General features: G+C 45.4%; 1 protein-coding gene across 3 annotated transcripts in view; it reads left to right on the forward strand.

The window, feature by feature from the left end:
- Window positions 1-11,105: 11,105 nt before the first annotated feature.
- Window positions 11,106-14,480, forward strand: part of LOC105489085 (small nuclear RNA activating complex polypeptide 3) — a 66,652-nt gene continuing 63,277 nt past the window's right edge. For 2 of the 3 annotated variants that reach the window (XM_071077818.1, XM_071077819.1), the window contains exons 1-2: window positions 11,111-11,559; window positions 12,250-12,327. In XM_071077818.1, the coding sequence (XP_070933919.1) occupies window positions 11,243-11,559; window positions 12,250-12,327 (395 nt within the window). In that variant the 5' untranslated portion in view covers window positions 11,111-11,242. Of the gene's footprint in view, window positions 11,560-12,249; window positions 12,328-14,480 lie in introns of all 3 variants that reach the window. The other variant, XM_071077820.1, reaches the window with a different exon arrangement.

Raw genomic sequence — 14,480 nt, forward strand, 5'->3', positions numbered from 1 at the left:
GCATTTTGGGAAGTCAAGGCAAGCAAGCAGATCACTTGAATTCCGGAGTTTGAGACCAGCCTGATCAATATGATGAAACACTGTCTCTACTAAAAATACAAAAATTAGCTGGACATGGTGGCATGCACCTGTAATCCCAGCTACTCAGGAGGCTGAGACAGGAGAATCACTTGAACCCAGGAGGCGGAGGTTGTAGTGAGCTGAGATCGTGCCATTGCATTCCAGCCTGGGCGACAAGAGCGAAACTCCGTCTCAAAAACAAAAAAAGAAAGAAATAGGGAACAATGGAGGGAAAAGCAAATGTATGAGAGAGAAATAGTAACTTTCAGGCCAGGCATGTTGGCTCAAGCCAGTAATCCTAACACTTTGGGAGGCCGAGGTGGGCAGATCACTTGAGGTCAGGAGTTCGAGTCCAGCCTGGCCAACATGGTGAAATCCCATCTCTACTAAAAATACAAAAAAAAAAAAAAAAAGCTGGGTGTGGTGTCAGGCACCTGTAATTCCAGCTACTTGGGAGGCTGAGGCAGAAGAATTGCTTGAACCTGGGAGGTGAAGGTTGCAGTGAGCCAAGATCACGCCACTGTACTCGAGCCTGGGTGACGGAGCGACTCTGTCTCTAAAAGAAAAAAAGAAATAGTAACTTTCAGAGTAATCTTCTAAGATATTTTTATTTTTATAGAAATTTGTATTTTCCCCAATTAAGAATTTGAGGGTTAGAGAGACAGGGTAATGGAGGAAGGACAGAGAGACCTTGGTTCTGAGGCTTATTGCTGAAGCCTTTCAATTTTCTTTAATTCAAAGCAACCAGCACGCCACAGCAACATCTTTTGAGGCATTGTTTTCTGAGGTCAGCGTCATAACTCTATGAAACCAAGCCCATCACTGAATCATTCTCAGCCTCAAATTCTTAACTGGGCAAAATACAAATTTCTATAAAAATAAAAATATCTTAGAAGATTACTCTGAAAGTTACTATTTCTCTTCCATACATTTGCTTCTCCTTCCATTGTTCCCTATTTCTATAAGATTGCCACCATCTTTCTAGCTATATAAGATGGAAACCTTACACCAGTGGTCTGCAACCTTTTTGGCACCAGGAACCGGTTTCCTGGAAGACACTTTTTCCATGGACAGGGCCAGTGGGGATAGTTTTAGGATGAGTCAAACACATTCCATTTATTGTGGACTTTGTTTCTATTATTATACATTGTAATATATAATGAAATAATTATATAACTCACCATAATGCAGAATCAGTTGGAGCCCTGAGCTTGTTTTCCGGCAACTAGTCAGTCCCATCTGGGGGTGATGTAAGATAGTAACAGATCATCAGGGATTAGATTCTCATAAGAAGAGTGAAACCCAGATCCCGCCCATGCACAGTTTACAATAGGGTTTACACTCCTACAAATCTAATGCTGACACTGATCTGACAGGAGGCAGAGCTCAGGCAGTAGTGCTCACTCACCCACCACTCACCTCCTGCTGTGTGGCCCAGTTCCTAACAGGCCATAGACCAGTAACAATCCATGGTCCGGGGGGTTGGGGAACCCTGCCTTAGACCTAGCCTTCTTCCTTGAGTCTCTCATGTTTCCTTTTCTTCTCTACTTCTCTCATGAATCCCTTTCTCTATTCTTAAACCGTTATTGCCTCTGACTGGACTATCGTACTTGTTTTCTGAAGTATTTCCATTTCTAGTCTGTCTCCCTAGGCCCACTTAGATTTACCCCACAAACACATGGTTCTGTTCATATCGTTGTCTATATTAGTTATCTATCGCAATGTAACAAATTATTCCAAAACTTGGCAGCTTACAAACATAAATATTTATTATCTCACACATTTTCTGTGGGTTGGGAATTTGGGAGCAGCTAAGCTACATCATTGTAGCTCAGGGTCTCTATGAGATGGTAGTCATGACATTGGCAGGACTCTAGTTACCTAAAGGTTCAACTGGAGCTAACGGGCCTGCTTCCCAAGTAACTCACTCACATACCTGGCAGGTTAGTGCTGGTTATTCACAAGAGGCCTTTTCACATTTACCTCCCCATAGCCCTGTCTGAGTGTCTCATAACATAGAGCTAGCTTCCTTCAGAGTGAATGATCTAACAGAGTGCAACAGAAGAAATGTTTAAAAAAATTTTTTTAAAGAGATAGGGTTTCTCTAAGTTGTCCAGGCTGGACTTGAATCCTAGGTTCAAGCAATCTTCCCACCTCAACCTTCCACGTAGCTGGGTTTACAGGCATGTGCCACCATGCCCAGTTTAAGAATAATCTTTTGGCTGGGCACAGTGGCTCATGCCTATAATCTCAAAACTTTGGGAGGACAAGGGGGGTGGATCACGAAGTTAAGACATCGAGACCATACTGGCCAACATGGTGAAACCCTGTCCCTGCTAAAACTATGAAAATTAGCTGGGTGTGGTGGTGCACGCCTGCTAGTCCTGGCTACTTGGGAGTCTGAGGTAGGAGAATCGCTTCAACCCCAGAGGCGGAGCTTGCAGTGAGCCGAGGTGGCGCCACTGCACTCCAGACTAGCGACAGAGTGAGACTCTGTCTCAAAAAAAAAAACTAAAGATTTTTTTTTTTGTTTTTTGAGATGGAGTCTTGCAATGTCACCCAGGCTGGAGTACAGTGGCGCCATCTCGGCTCACTGCAAGCTCCGCCTTCCAGGTTCACACCATTCTCCTGCCTCAGCCTCCCCAGTAGCTGGGACTACAGGCACCCACCACCACACCCGGCTAATTTTTTTGTATTTTTAGTAGAAACGGGGTCTCACTGCGTTAGCCAGGATGGTCTCGATCTCCTGACCTCGTGATCCGCCCGTCTCGGCCTCCCAACATGCTGGGATTACAGGCATGAGCCACCGCGCCCGGCCTTAAATAGATTTATTAATTAAGGTCAGAGCACAGATATACATGAGCAAAATGACTGTAAGATTATTCATTGTTGCCTTATTTGTAGTAGCAAAAGACTACAAATAACCTAAATGTATTTCAAGAATAGAAGAATTAGGATACTCTTTATTTGTTAATATATGAGGAAGTCTAAGATATGTGGTGAAGTAGGAAACCTGAAGTATAGACTATAGAACAGTGCGTGTAGTATGTATGCTATCACTGTGTGCCAAAAATTGTGTGTGCCTGTGTGTTTCTGTGTGTGTGTGTATCTGGAATACCAAAAAAATCTGCTAACATAATTACGGTTGTCTCCAGGAAAGAGCTCTACATGGCTGGGGAAGAGGGAAGGGAAAATTCTCTTTTAGTGTATAAAATCTGTACATTATAAATATTTAATACTATTTTCATAAATAGAAACAACAATAATATAAATAACAAATGTATAATTTATTATATCTTTTAAATTATGTGCCTTATAAAGTTATTACCTATTCAGAATTATTATTATTATTTTATTTTATTTTTTTGAGACAGAGCCTTGCCCTGTCACCAGGCTGGAGTGCAGTGGCTTGATCTCGGCTCACTGCAACCTCTAACTCCCTGGTTCAAGTGATTCTCCTGCCTCAGCCTCCCGAGTAGCTGGAATTACAGGCACACGCCACCATGCCCAGCTAATTTTTGTATTTTTAGTACAGACGGGGTTTCGCCATGTTGGCCAGGATGGTCTCGATCTACTGACCTTGTGATCCACCCACCATGGCCTCCCAAAGTGCTGGGATTACAGGCGTGAGCCACCATGCCCGGCCTTATTATTATTTTTTTTTAATTCTTTTTGAGATAGGGTCTCTCTCTGTCACCCAGGCTGGAGTGCAGTGGTGCAGTCTAGGCTCTGTCACTCAAACTCAAGCCATCCTTCCACTTCAGCCTCCTGAGTAGTTGGGACTACAGGCATGCACCACCACACCAGACAAATTTTCTTTTTCTTTTTCTTTTTTTTTTTTTACCAGGCAAATTTTCTGTATTTTTAGTAGAAAAATACTAAATGCCATGCTGCCCAAGCTGGTAAAAATAATTGTTAAAAATCTAGACCAATTCTACACTCAGAGAAAAAGAAACTGAAGCCAGAGAAGTAGAATAAAATAAATGATTTATCATAGGAAAGATTTAGACAGTAGGGGAAACTAACTGGAAATACAACTTGGATAGCCAACACTGAAATGGTGGGATACACACATGACCTCAATCCCAGGGAGACTCCCAGGTACCTATAGCCTTATTACAAGAAAGAAGGCCTTCGGGCAGTGGCAGAATTAAACAAACTGAAAGAATTTTACATGTGGAATTGCATAAACTGGGAGCTGGATGGATTTTAGAGATATGAAAGATCAGAAATCACAGTACAGATCAGAGATCACGAATGCCAGATGCCTGTGAGTTGTGTTTGACTTGAATACTGCATACTGTTGTTATTTATTTATTTATTTATTTAGAGATGCAGTCTCGCTCTGTCGCCCAGGCTGGGGTGCAGTGGCATGATCTCGGCTCACTGCAACCTCCACCTCCCAGGTTCAAGTGATTCTTTTACCTCAGCCTCCAGAATAGCTGTGGTTACAGGTATACACCACCACACCTGGCTAATTTTTGTATTTTTAGTAGAGACGGGTCTTGCCACGTTGGCTAGGCTGGTCTCAAACTCCTGACCTGAGGTGATCCACCCACCTCAGCCTCCCTCCAAAGGTGCTGGGATTATGGGTGTGAGCCACTGTGCCCCGCCTATTGTTTTAATTTTTTTTAGAGACACAGCCTCACTATGTTTCTCAGACTAGCCTGGAAGGAAATACCGTGTTTAAATGTTGTATAAGTTAATTGCCAACATTTTAAGATCAAGAGATTTCACACTTAAACAAATTGGCTATCTGGCTTCTTTTGAAATTCCTATTTTTTATTTTTATTTTGTTATTTTTTTAGACCTCTATGGTTTAACTCTGGAATCTTTTGAAATTATGAAAACTCTGGTAGATGAGGCCCACATTCTCACATGGCACCATCACAGCTGCCCCCATTAGAGAGGATAGAGTACTCGCCAGTTTGCCACAGTTCCCACCAGCCAGTGTTTCTCATTTTCATCACCTGCAGAGCCCATATAAGTATCTCAGGTGAGGAAGCTGGTTCAGAGGCCAACTGTAAGAGTTAGTGGCCCCTTTTCCTACTCCCCAGTTTTTAATATTTTCTTCAATAAGCAGAGTTGGGAACTCAAGAGCCAGATAACACTCCATAATGATCTTGGTTTGACCCACTACTCAGTATTTCGGATTCTAAATTCCACACCACTACCCCAACCTAGTGGTCAGGTCCAATAACCATAATCAGGAAACCTTAGGGGTTTTTCCCCCAGGAATTATAGAAAGCTCATACAGAATTTCAGGGACTATTCTTGTCCCAGGACCTTGGAGTCTTTCCACTTCCTTGCTGCTATTCCTAGTGCCAGGACTATGACACTCCCATCTTTTGCCAAATTTGCCACAGACCTAGAAGCTGCCTTTGCCATGACCTTATCCCAAGAAGGGCAGCTGCTAATATGATTATGGTTGCTTCCAGGAAGGGGCGTTACATGGAGGCTAAGACCCAAATGACTGCCATGTTGTTGTGACTGCTGCTGATGCTCACCATGAATTCTTCTTTCCCCAGTGATCCCTGTAATTCCCACCTCTGAAGCTGCTGCTCCCAAGTGGTACTCCTCACTGTGACAATGAACCACCTCCCTTGGTTACAGCCATTCTGATCCTGCCTTTGCCCACTGCTGCCCGGGAACCTGTGTGGTCACCAGTCCTGAAGCCAATGCTACTAAATCTCTAGATAATATGTTAGACCAGTTCTACCTGAAACATGACCTCATTCTCTCAAGTGAGGGCACCCCCTGTTGAGGAATTTGGGTCAAGTATTTCAGGACCTCAGAAGACTTTAGGTTGCAAGAGAATCCAACTCAAACTAGTTTAAGATTAACACAAAAAGGCCGGGAACGTAATCCCAGCACTTTGGGAGGCCGAGGCGGGTGAATCACGAGGTCAGGAGCTCAAGACCATCCTGGCTAACACAGTGAAACCCCGTCTCTACTAAAAAATACAAAAAATTAGCCGGGCATGGTGGTGGGCACCTGTAGTCTCAGCTTCTTGGGAGGCTGAGGCAGGAGAATGGAGTGAACCCGGGAGGCGGAGCTTGCAGTGAGCCGAGATTGCGCCACAGCACTCCAGCCTGGGCGACAGAGCAAGACTCCATCTCAAAAATAAATAAATAAAAACATAAAAAGTTACTAGTGAAGGAGTTAAGAATATACCACCCCAAAGTAGTGGCATACTATTTTGAGTTAAAGGCACTTGTGTGGTAGGAGTTTTTTGTTTGTTTGTTTTCTTTTTTGAGACAGAGTCTTGCTTTGTCGCCCAGGCTGGAGTGCAGTGGCACACTGCAACCTCCGCCTCCCTGGTTCAAGCAATTCTCCTGCCTCAGCCTCCTGAGTAGCTGGGATTACAGGCGCCCGCCACCACGCCCAGCTAATTTTTGTATTTTTAGTAGAGACGGGGTTTCACTAAGTTGGTCAGGCTGGTCTTGAACCCCTGACCTTGTGATCCACCCACCTTGGCCTCCCAAAGTGCTGGGATTACAGGCGTGAGCCACCGCGCCCGGCCAAGAGTTATTAAGAAATTATTTTAGGCGGGGGTGGGGAGGGGGGAAGGGGTCCCTGGGGAGTTTGTGGTTTTTAAAGCCTCTCTGGAAAAGTTTCTTGTAAAGCTCGGGCTCTTAGAGCCAGGCTGGCAACCTTTGATATGCAAATGCAGGCCGTTAGAAACTGGGTCCACCTAATATAGCAATTCCTGTGGACTTCTTGCCCTTGCCCCACATGTTCCTGGCAACATGGCCTCCCCACATATCTCCACATGTGTAGAACATCCAGAGTGCCCTGCATTTGCATATTAAAAGACTAGGATGAGAGGGCCAGCTTTTTCCGAGGGCTACATGAATGACATGCCTGGTCAAACCAATCCCCTGAGCCCTATGCAAATCAGATATCGCCTTCTCCAGCCTCTGCATATATACCTGGCTGGTATCCGCGGCAGGTGGGGACCTCCTCTTTCGGCTTTGGAGCCAGCCTCCCTCTGTCTCTCTACTGGGGAGCTTCTTCCCTCTATCTCCTCCCTTCCTTCTTGCCTAATAAACTCTCCGCTCCTTAAAACCACTCCACTTGTGTCCGTGTTGTTTTATCTAAACCGGCATGAGGACCAACAACCCCGGTGTTCCTCCACTCATCTGAGCCGTATCACTTGGAAAACGGCAGGTGCAAAGAGTTCACTCTGACTTTTCTTCTGTTTCCTAAAAGCAGGAGATGAAATTCCCATGTAAAAGGTATCCTCCCTATACCCAGAAGGAAAACATCATTCTTCTCATCAAGGACAGAAAGTTGAGGCTGAGGGAAATCTGTACAAACCAACCTTGTTAAACTAACTCTTATCTTCCTAGTCACTCCTCCACTCAATTAACTACCCTATCCTCGTGTGCTTTGTGTCAGGCCTCCGAGTCCAAGCCAAGTCATCGCGTCCCCTGTGACTTGCACATATACACCCAGATGACCTGAAGTAACTGAAGAATCACAAAACAAGTGCAAATGCCCTGCCCCACCTTAACTGATGACATTCCACCACAAAAGAAGTGAAAATGGCCAGTCCTTGCCATAAGCGATGACATTATCTTGTGCCTGGCTCATCCTGTCTCAAAAAGCTCCCCCACTGAGCACCCTGTGCCCACTCCTGCCCGCCAGAGAACAACCTCCCTTTGACTGTAATTTTCCATTACCTATCCAAATCCTATAAAATGGCCCCACCCTTATCTCCCTTCGCTGACTCTCTTTTCGGACTCAGCCCGCCTGCACCCAGGTGAAATAAACAGCCATGTTGCTAACACAAAGCCTGTTTGGTGGTCTCTTCACACGGATGTGCATGACACTTTGCCTTGTCACATTTTCATAATTCACTACTCTTTATCCAATTCAGTTTATAAGTGTTCAATTGTAACTGCTTCTTTGGGTCTTCATTTCCTTATGAAGGATCGTATGCCACATAACACTTGTATGAAATTAATTTGTACGTTTTTCTCCTGTTGCTCTGTCTTATGTCAATTTAATTCTCAGGCCCAGCTGAAAAATCCTAACAGAGTAGAGGTAAAATTTTGCCTCTTTTACCTAATGGCAAATATAAGGAAGCACATGGCCTCAGCCCCAATACCTCCAAGTCACTGGACTTCTCTCTTCTCCATTTTCTGCCTTTGCTTTTTCAAACTCTTGCCTCTGTTCCTTCTGACTCTTCCACTGGCAGGAACAGTCTGTGTCTAGGACACATTATTAGGTCCTTAGAACAGATAAAGAGCTTCTTGGTTTATAGATAAAACCCCACAGAATTCTGATTGGCTCTATTTGAGACACTCGCTCATCCTTGGACTAACCACTATGGCCAGACTGGGAATGGTTCTGTGACTGGCAGCCACAGGAGGATCAAAAGTAGTAGGGAAGGTCAGTTCTATTAAACAATACTAGGCTGACAAAAACAACAGATATTCCCTACAATGATATACTGATAAAAACCAGAGCTCCAGCTGGGCGTGGTGGCTCATGCCTGTAATCCCAACAATTTGGGAGGCCAAGGCAGGAGGATAACTTGAACCCAGGAGTTCAAGACCAGCCTGGGCAATATGGCGAAACCTCTTCTCTACAAAAAATAAAAAAATTAGCTGGATGTGGTGGCAGTGTACCTGTAGTCCCAACTACTCAGGAGATTGAGATGGGAGGATCACCTGAGCTTGGGAGGTCTATGCTGTGTCACGTTCGTCTGTGTGAAGAGACCACCAAACAGGTTTTGTGTGAGCAATAAAACTTTTTAATCACCTGGGTGCAGGTGGGCTGAATCTGAAAAGAGAGTCAGCAAAGGGTGGTGGGATTATCATTAGCTGTTTTCTTTTTTTGTTTTTTGAGACAGAGTCTCACTCTGTCGCCCAGGCAAGAGTGCAATGGCACAATCTCAGCTCACTGCAACTCTGCCTCCCGAGTTCAAGCGATTCTACTGCCTCAGCCTCCCAAGTAGCTGGGACTACAGGCATCTGCCACCACACCCAGCTAATTTTTGTATTTTCAGTAGAGATGGGGTTTCACCATATTGGCCAGGCTGGTCTCGAAGTCCCGACCTTGTGATCCGCCTGCTTCAGCCTCCCAAAGCGCTGGGATTACAGGCGTGAGCCACGGCGCCCAGCCTATCATTAGTTCTTATATGTTTGGGATAAGCGGTGGAGTTAGGAGCAATTTTTTGTGGGCAGGGGGTGGGTCTCACAAAGTACATTCTCAAGGGTGGGGAGAATATTACAAAGTATGTTATCACAAGGGCGGGGAAGGTGTATTGTCATAAGGTCAATTGATCAGCTAGGGTGGGGCAGGAACAGATCACAATGGTGGAATGTCATCTTTTGTGGTTCTTCAGTTGCTTCAGGCTATCTGGATGTATACATGCAGGTCACAGGGGATATAATGACTTAGCTTGACACGCTTCGGTGAGCCATGATTGTGCCAGTGCACTCCAGTCTCGGTGACAGAGCAAGACGCTATCTCAAACAAACAACAACAAAACAACCAGAAGGCCGGGCGCGGTGGCTCACGCCGGTAATCCCAGCACTTTGGGAGGCTGAGGCAGGCGGATCACAAGGTCGGGAGTTCAGAAGAAAGAATTTAACTGAGGAGCAATAAGGCAGAAAAAGAGACTGAGGCAAGTTTCAGAGCAGGAGTGGAAGTTTATTTAAAAGGCCTTTAGAATAGGAAAGAAAGGAAAGCACGCTCGGAAGAGTCCCAAGCCATCACTGAGTTCAACTGTGATATTGACCTTGATCCTAGGACTTTATAGGCTGGCTCCTTTCCCATGATTCTTCCCTTAGGGTGGGCTGCCTGCATGCGCAGTGCCCTCCTTATCATTGGGAAGTGAGCACAGCGCAGTATGTAGGCAGTTGCACGAATGCCCATCTGAGGCTTTCTTGCCTTTTCCGATAGAGTCCTCTTGGAAGGTCATACTCCCCGATTTTGTCTCTTAATGCATATGCCCAAGAAGTTGCTTCTCCCTGTCGTCTGCATTCAACTAACACTTTAGTGCAACAGGTGTGGGCCATCAGGAAATGGCCTCTCCCCGGCACCGGCTGCCAATTTATCACTATTAGAGGCAATATGCATTCCTAGTGGGTGAGGGAAGAGCCCTCTCCTGCCCTGCTCATGCCTAACTACCTGTAACAAACCTTGCAAATATTAAGCCAGCCACCAAAAGACCATATAATTCCATTTATATTAAATGTCCAGATTAGTTAAATCTAGAGAGACAGAGGAGGTGGGAGGATCAGGGGTGATAGCTAAAAGATACAAGTTTCTTCTTTGGAGTGGTAAAAGATGTTTTCAAATAGTGGTGATGGTTGCCCAAGTCTGTTAATATACTAAAAAGCATTGAACACTTCAAATGGGTGTATTATACGGCATGTGATTACAGCCTAATAAATAAATAGTATGTCCTGCTATATCCTTTAGGGCCTCTGAGAAATGGAGAAGGCTCCATCTGAAGCCAGACTGATTGAGTTCCGATCCTGCTTCCATTTTCCCCGCAGGTAACTCCTTCCTTAACAGCATCACGGGGTGATACTCTCTATCCGGAAAGGTCATTGTAATTTTTAAAAACATTAAAAACATACACCAGGGTTAATCATGTGCAGTGTGTGATACACAGACGCTCTGAAACACTACCGCACACACACACACACACACACGCACATGGCGCCTCTGGGGAGGTTCTGAAAGAACCAGATCTGGAGGACTGATCGTGTCCCTGGTCTCGGCCCTCGCCCTCCTTGTTTCTTAGACTCTAAAGCAAGCAGGCAGCAGAGCAGTCCTTGAAATCCAGAGTCAAGAAAAAGCCCTGCACCCCTTGGTCCGAGAGCCGCAAGGAGCGGGGCCTAAGCGCCTGGCGAGGCCGCCCTACCCAGCAGAGGCAGTTGCTTTGTAACTCGGGGACCAGACATCCAGCCTCACCCGCTGCGGTTAACCGACAGCCGCAACGGTTCCCGCCCCGCCCAGGTCGGAGAACAATGCTGCACCCTGCCCGTAGAGCCTCGCGGTGCCGCGCCCTGGGGCGGGCCTGCCGGGAAATGTAGTTTCCGAAGCCCCGCCCTTGCCGCCCCGTGGCTCGCCGGCCGGGAGCTCCAAGCAACTACAAGTTCCATCACGCTCTGCGAGGCCTTGATCTCCAGGCTTTTGCAGGGAAGGGAGTGGGGCGAACATGGCTGAAGGAAGCCGAGGTGTACCAACGTGTAGTGGGGTGGCTGGCAGGCAGGACCCAGTCTCCGGCAGTGGCGGCTGCAACTTTCCAGAGTATGAGCTTCCCGAGCTAAATACGCGCGCTTTCCATGTGGGCGCCTTTGGGGAGCTGTGGCGGGGCCGTCTGCGCGGGGCCGGGGACTTGTCGCTGAGGGAGCCGCCGGCGTCCGCTCTGCCTGGGAGCCGGGGGATTGCGGACTCCGACCGGGAGGATGCCGCGGTGGCCAGGGATCTCGACTGCAGCCTGGAGGCGGCGGCTGAACTGAGGGCGGTGTGCGGGTGAGTGCGGAGCAAAGGGGCTCTTGCAGCTTAGGGTCAAACAGGGTGCGTCCTTGCTTTTGCGCTCCTCTGGGACTCATCCCTGAGAAGGCCTGTGGTTTGGACCTGCTTTCAACCCGCTGGAGCCTCCCTGGAACACCAGGAGAAGTCCTGGGACCCGAATGCCCAGTTTCCGCGAGTTGGAGCAAAGGGCCAAGACAGCTGCATCAAAGACTAGTTTTTCTATTTGCTTGTTCTAAAAGTGCTTGTTAATAAAGAATAGCAGTCAGGGCAACAGCGAGGTGTACCTGCCATTGACAGACACTTTGACAGTGGAGGAATCTGAGTAATGGTGAAGCTGCGGGAGACTTCATCAAAGGAGTGTTAAAACCCCGACTAACTGGTTTCTTTTGGGGACCTTCCGGGTATTCTGGTACTGAAATTTTTCCTAAAAGTGCCTTATTTGGGGATGAAAATATAGAAATAAGTTTAATCTCTTTCTCCATTTAACAGTACTGGCTGCCTTCATCGGCCTTTTCATTATAAAATATAACCACAGAAATCTTTGTCTTAAGTTCTGGTCTCTCTGAGCCGCCTGCTGGGTTTTATCTGACTTCGTAATTCAGTAATGTATTTAGGAAAACAACCCTAACTCGCTGTGAACCAGATGCAGAGTCGACCTTAAAGTATTGCTTTTCCTTTTTGTTTTAGCCTTGATAAACTGAAATGCCTTGAGGACGGTGAGGATCCTGAAGTCATTCCGGAGAATACTGACCTGGTGACTTTGGGGTATGGAGGACTTGGTTTTTATGACGTATTTATTTAAACATTTTTTCAACATTATGTTTTGAAAAGTTGAAAGTACAGTGTTGATTGTTATCTGTATACGCACCCCCTAAATTCAGCTGTTCTTAACATTTGACCGTATTTACTTTAGCCGTGTGTATGGGATGCCTGCTGTGTGTTTTTTCATTTTGCTATCCCCCATTCAGTAAGTTAGACATGATGATTTATCCTTAAATACATAAGCATATAGCTTCTAAAAGTATCATTCTCCTACATAATTATCGTGGTATTATTATACCTGAGAAAATTAACCATAAATGCATAATCTGCAATATTCAGTCCATATTCAAACTTGTGTTTATTTTTTAATATTCTTGAATGTGTGTTTATAGAGGTAGAGTTAATCTACTTAGATCTGGGGGGCAAGCTAAATACTCTGATAGTGTTTCTCAAACTATTTGTGGTAAAGGACAGTTTTTGTTTTTAAAAATTTTAAATTTTTGACAGATTTATGCTTTGATAAAATACTACAAAAAGAATTGCTAGAAAAATGGAATTAAAGAAGACAAACACAATGTAAGTTCAAATTTTTAATTAAATTCAACAGACATAAAAATACTGTCAACTGATAATGGAAGTTTCTAAATGCTTAATCGCATTTTCTGTACAGATTGGTTAACAAATAGGTCGTAGATGAATTCTGGTCTGCCTACCACTTTTTGAGAGGCACTGTTGTATGATAATATAGAGAAATTGTGCATGTAATAGTGAAATTTATAATTTCCAGTTTATAGTCCACTTATTTCATACCACCTCAGCTATGTTCTGTCGTTCTTGATCCTCTGATATTATCCCCCTCAAATATTCAGGCAGTCATTTCAACTCTACTTGGGTTTTCTTTCATAATAACTGCCAAATCTGTTCCCCTGGTCCCTACTGCTAACTTTTACAGCAGCAACACCTGGAGCGCTATGCAAGGTTCTTAACTGTCTTTGCTAAGTACAGTCATTTCTCCCACTGATTTATCCATCATGCTATCGCCTGAGCATGTATTTTGCTTTAAAATGGTCTATGGCCCTACACCTCCTATATGGAAAAATTTCAAACTCCTTAGCTAGACATTTGAAGCCTTCCACATGTATCCCAAATCTGCCTTTCCAGATTTATTTTCAACCACTTTCAGATGGCTCAGGATGCATGTGGCCTCTCTCCCATCTGAAACATACCACTTATGTTATGCTATGTTTTGTTATGTTATGTTATGTTATGTTATTTTTTGAGATGGAGTCTCACTCTGTTGCCCAGGGTGGAGTGCAGTGGCGTGATCTCTGCTCATTGCAACCTCTGCCTCCGGGTTCAAGTGATTCTCCTGCCTGAGCCTCCGGAGTAGCTGGAATTACAGGCACCCGCCACCTGGGCTGGCTAACTTTTTTGCATTTTTAGTAGAGACTGGTTTCACCGTGATGGCCAGGCTGGTTTCAACTCCTGACCTCAAGTGATCCGCCCACCTCGGCCTCCCAAAGTGCTAGGATTACATGCCTGAGCCCCACCACACCTGGCCCATACCAACTTCTTTAAAAACCTAAAGATTCCTTTCCAGATTACCACAACCCATCTTTCCCTTAGGAAACAGGTACATTTGTACTGCCTTAAACTCTGCCATTTCTAAAGTCCTTGAAGGCTCAATGAGAGTCCAAACTCCCATCTATGTATTGTTCTCAGAGCCACTATACTGCCTTACTCCAATTGGTGCTCTGTAACTATTGTTGATTGATTAGTTGTATTTGTCTAAAATGCACATCTGATTGTTACTCCCTTGCCTAAAACCTTTTGATGTCCCTTAGGCTGAAGTCCTGAGTCTGTAGTGGCTCACAAAGGCCTCTAAGGAATGGACATTGCTGTTTTCATTTTGTTTGTTTTTGAGATAGAGTTTTGCTCTTGTTGCCCAGGCCTGAGTGCAATGGCCCGATCTCCACTCATGGCAGCCTCCGCCTCCTGGGTTCAAGTGATTCTCCTGCCTCAGCCTCCCAAGTAGCTGGGATTACAGGCATGTGCCACCATGCCTGGCTAATTTTGTATTTTTAGTAGGGATGGGGTTTCTCCATGTTGGTCAGGCTGGTCTCAAACTCGCAACCTCACGTGATCTGCCCACCTTG

This window comes from Macaca nemestrina, chromosome 14 (assembly GCF_043159975.1).
Source record: "Macaca nemestrina isolate mMacNem1 chromosome 14, mMacNem.hap1, whole genome shotgun sequence".
Classification (NCBI taxonomy): domain Eukaryota; kingdom Metazoa; phylum Chordata; class Mammalia; order Primates; family Cercopithecidae; genus Macaca; species Macaca nemestrina.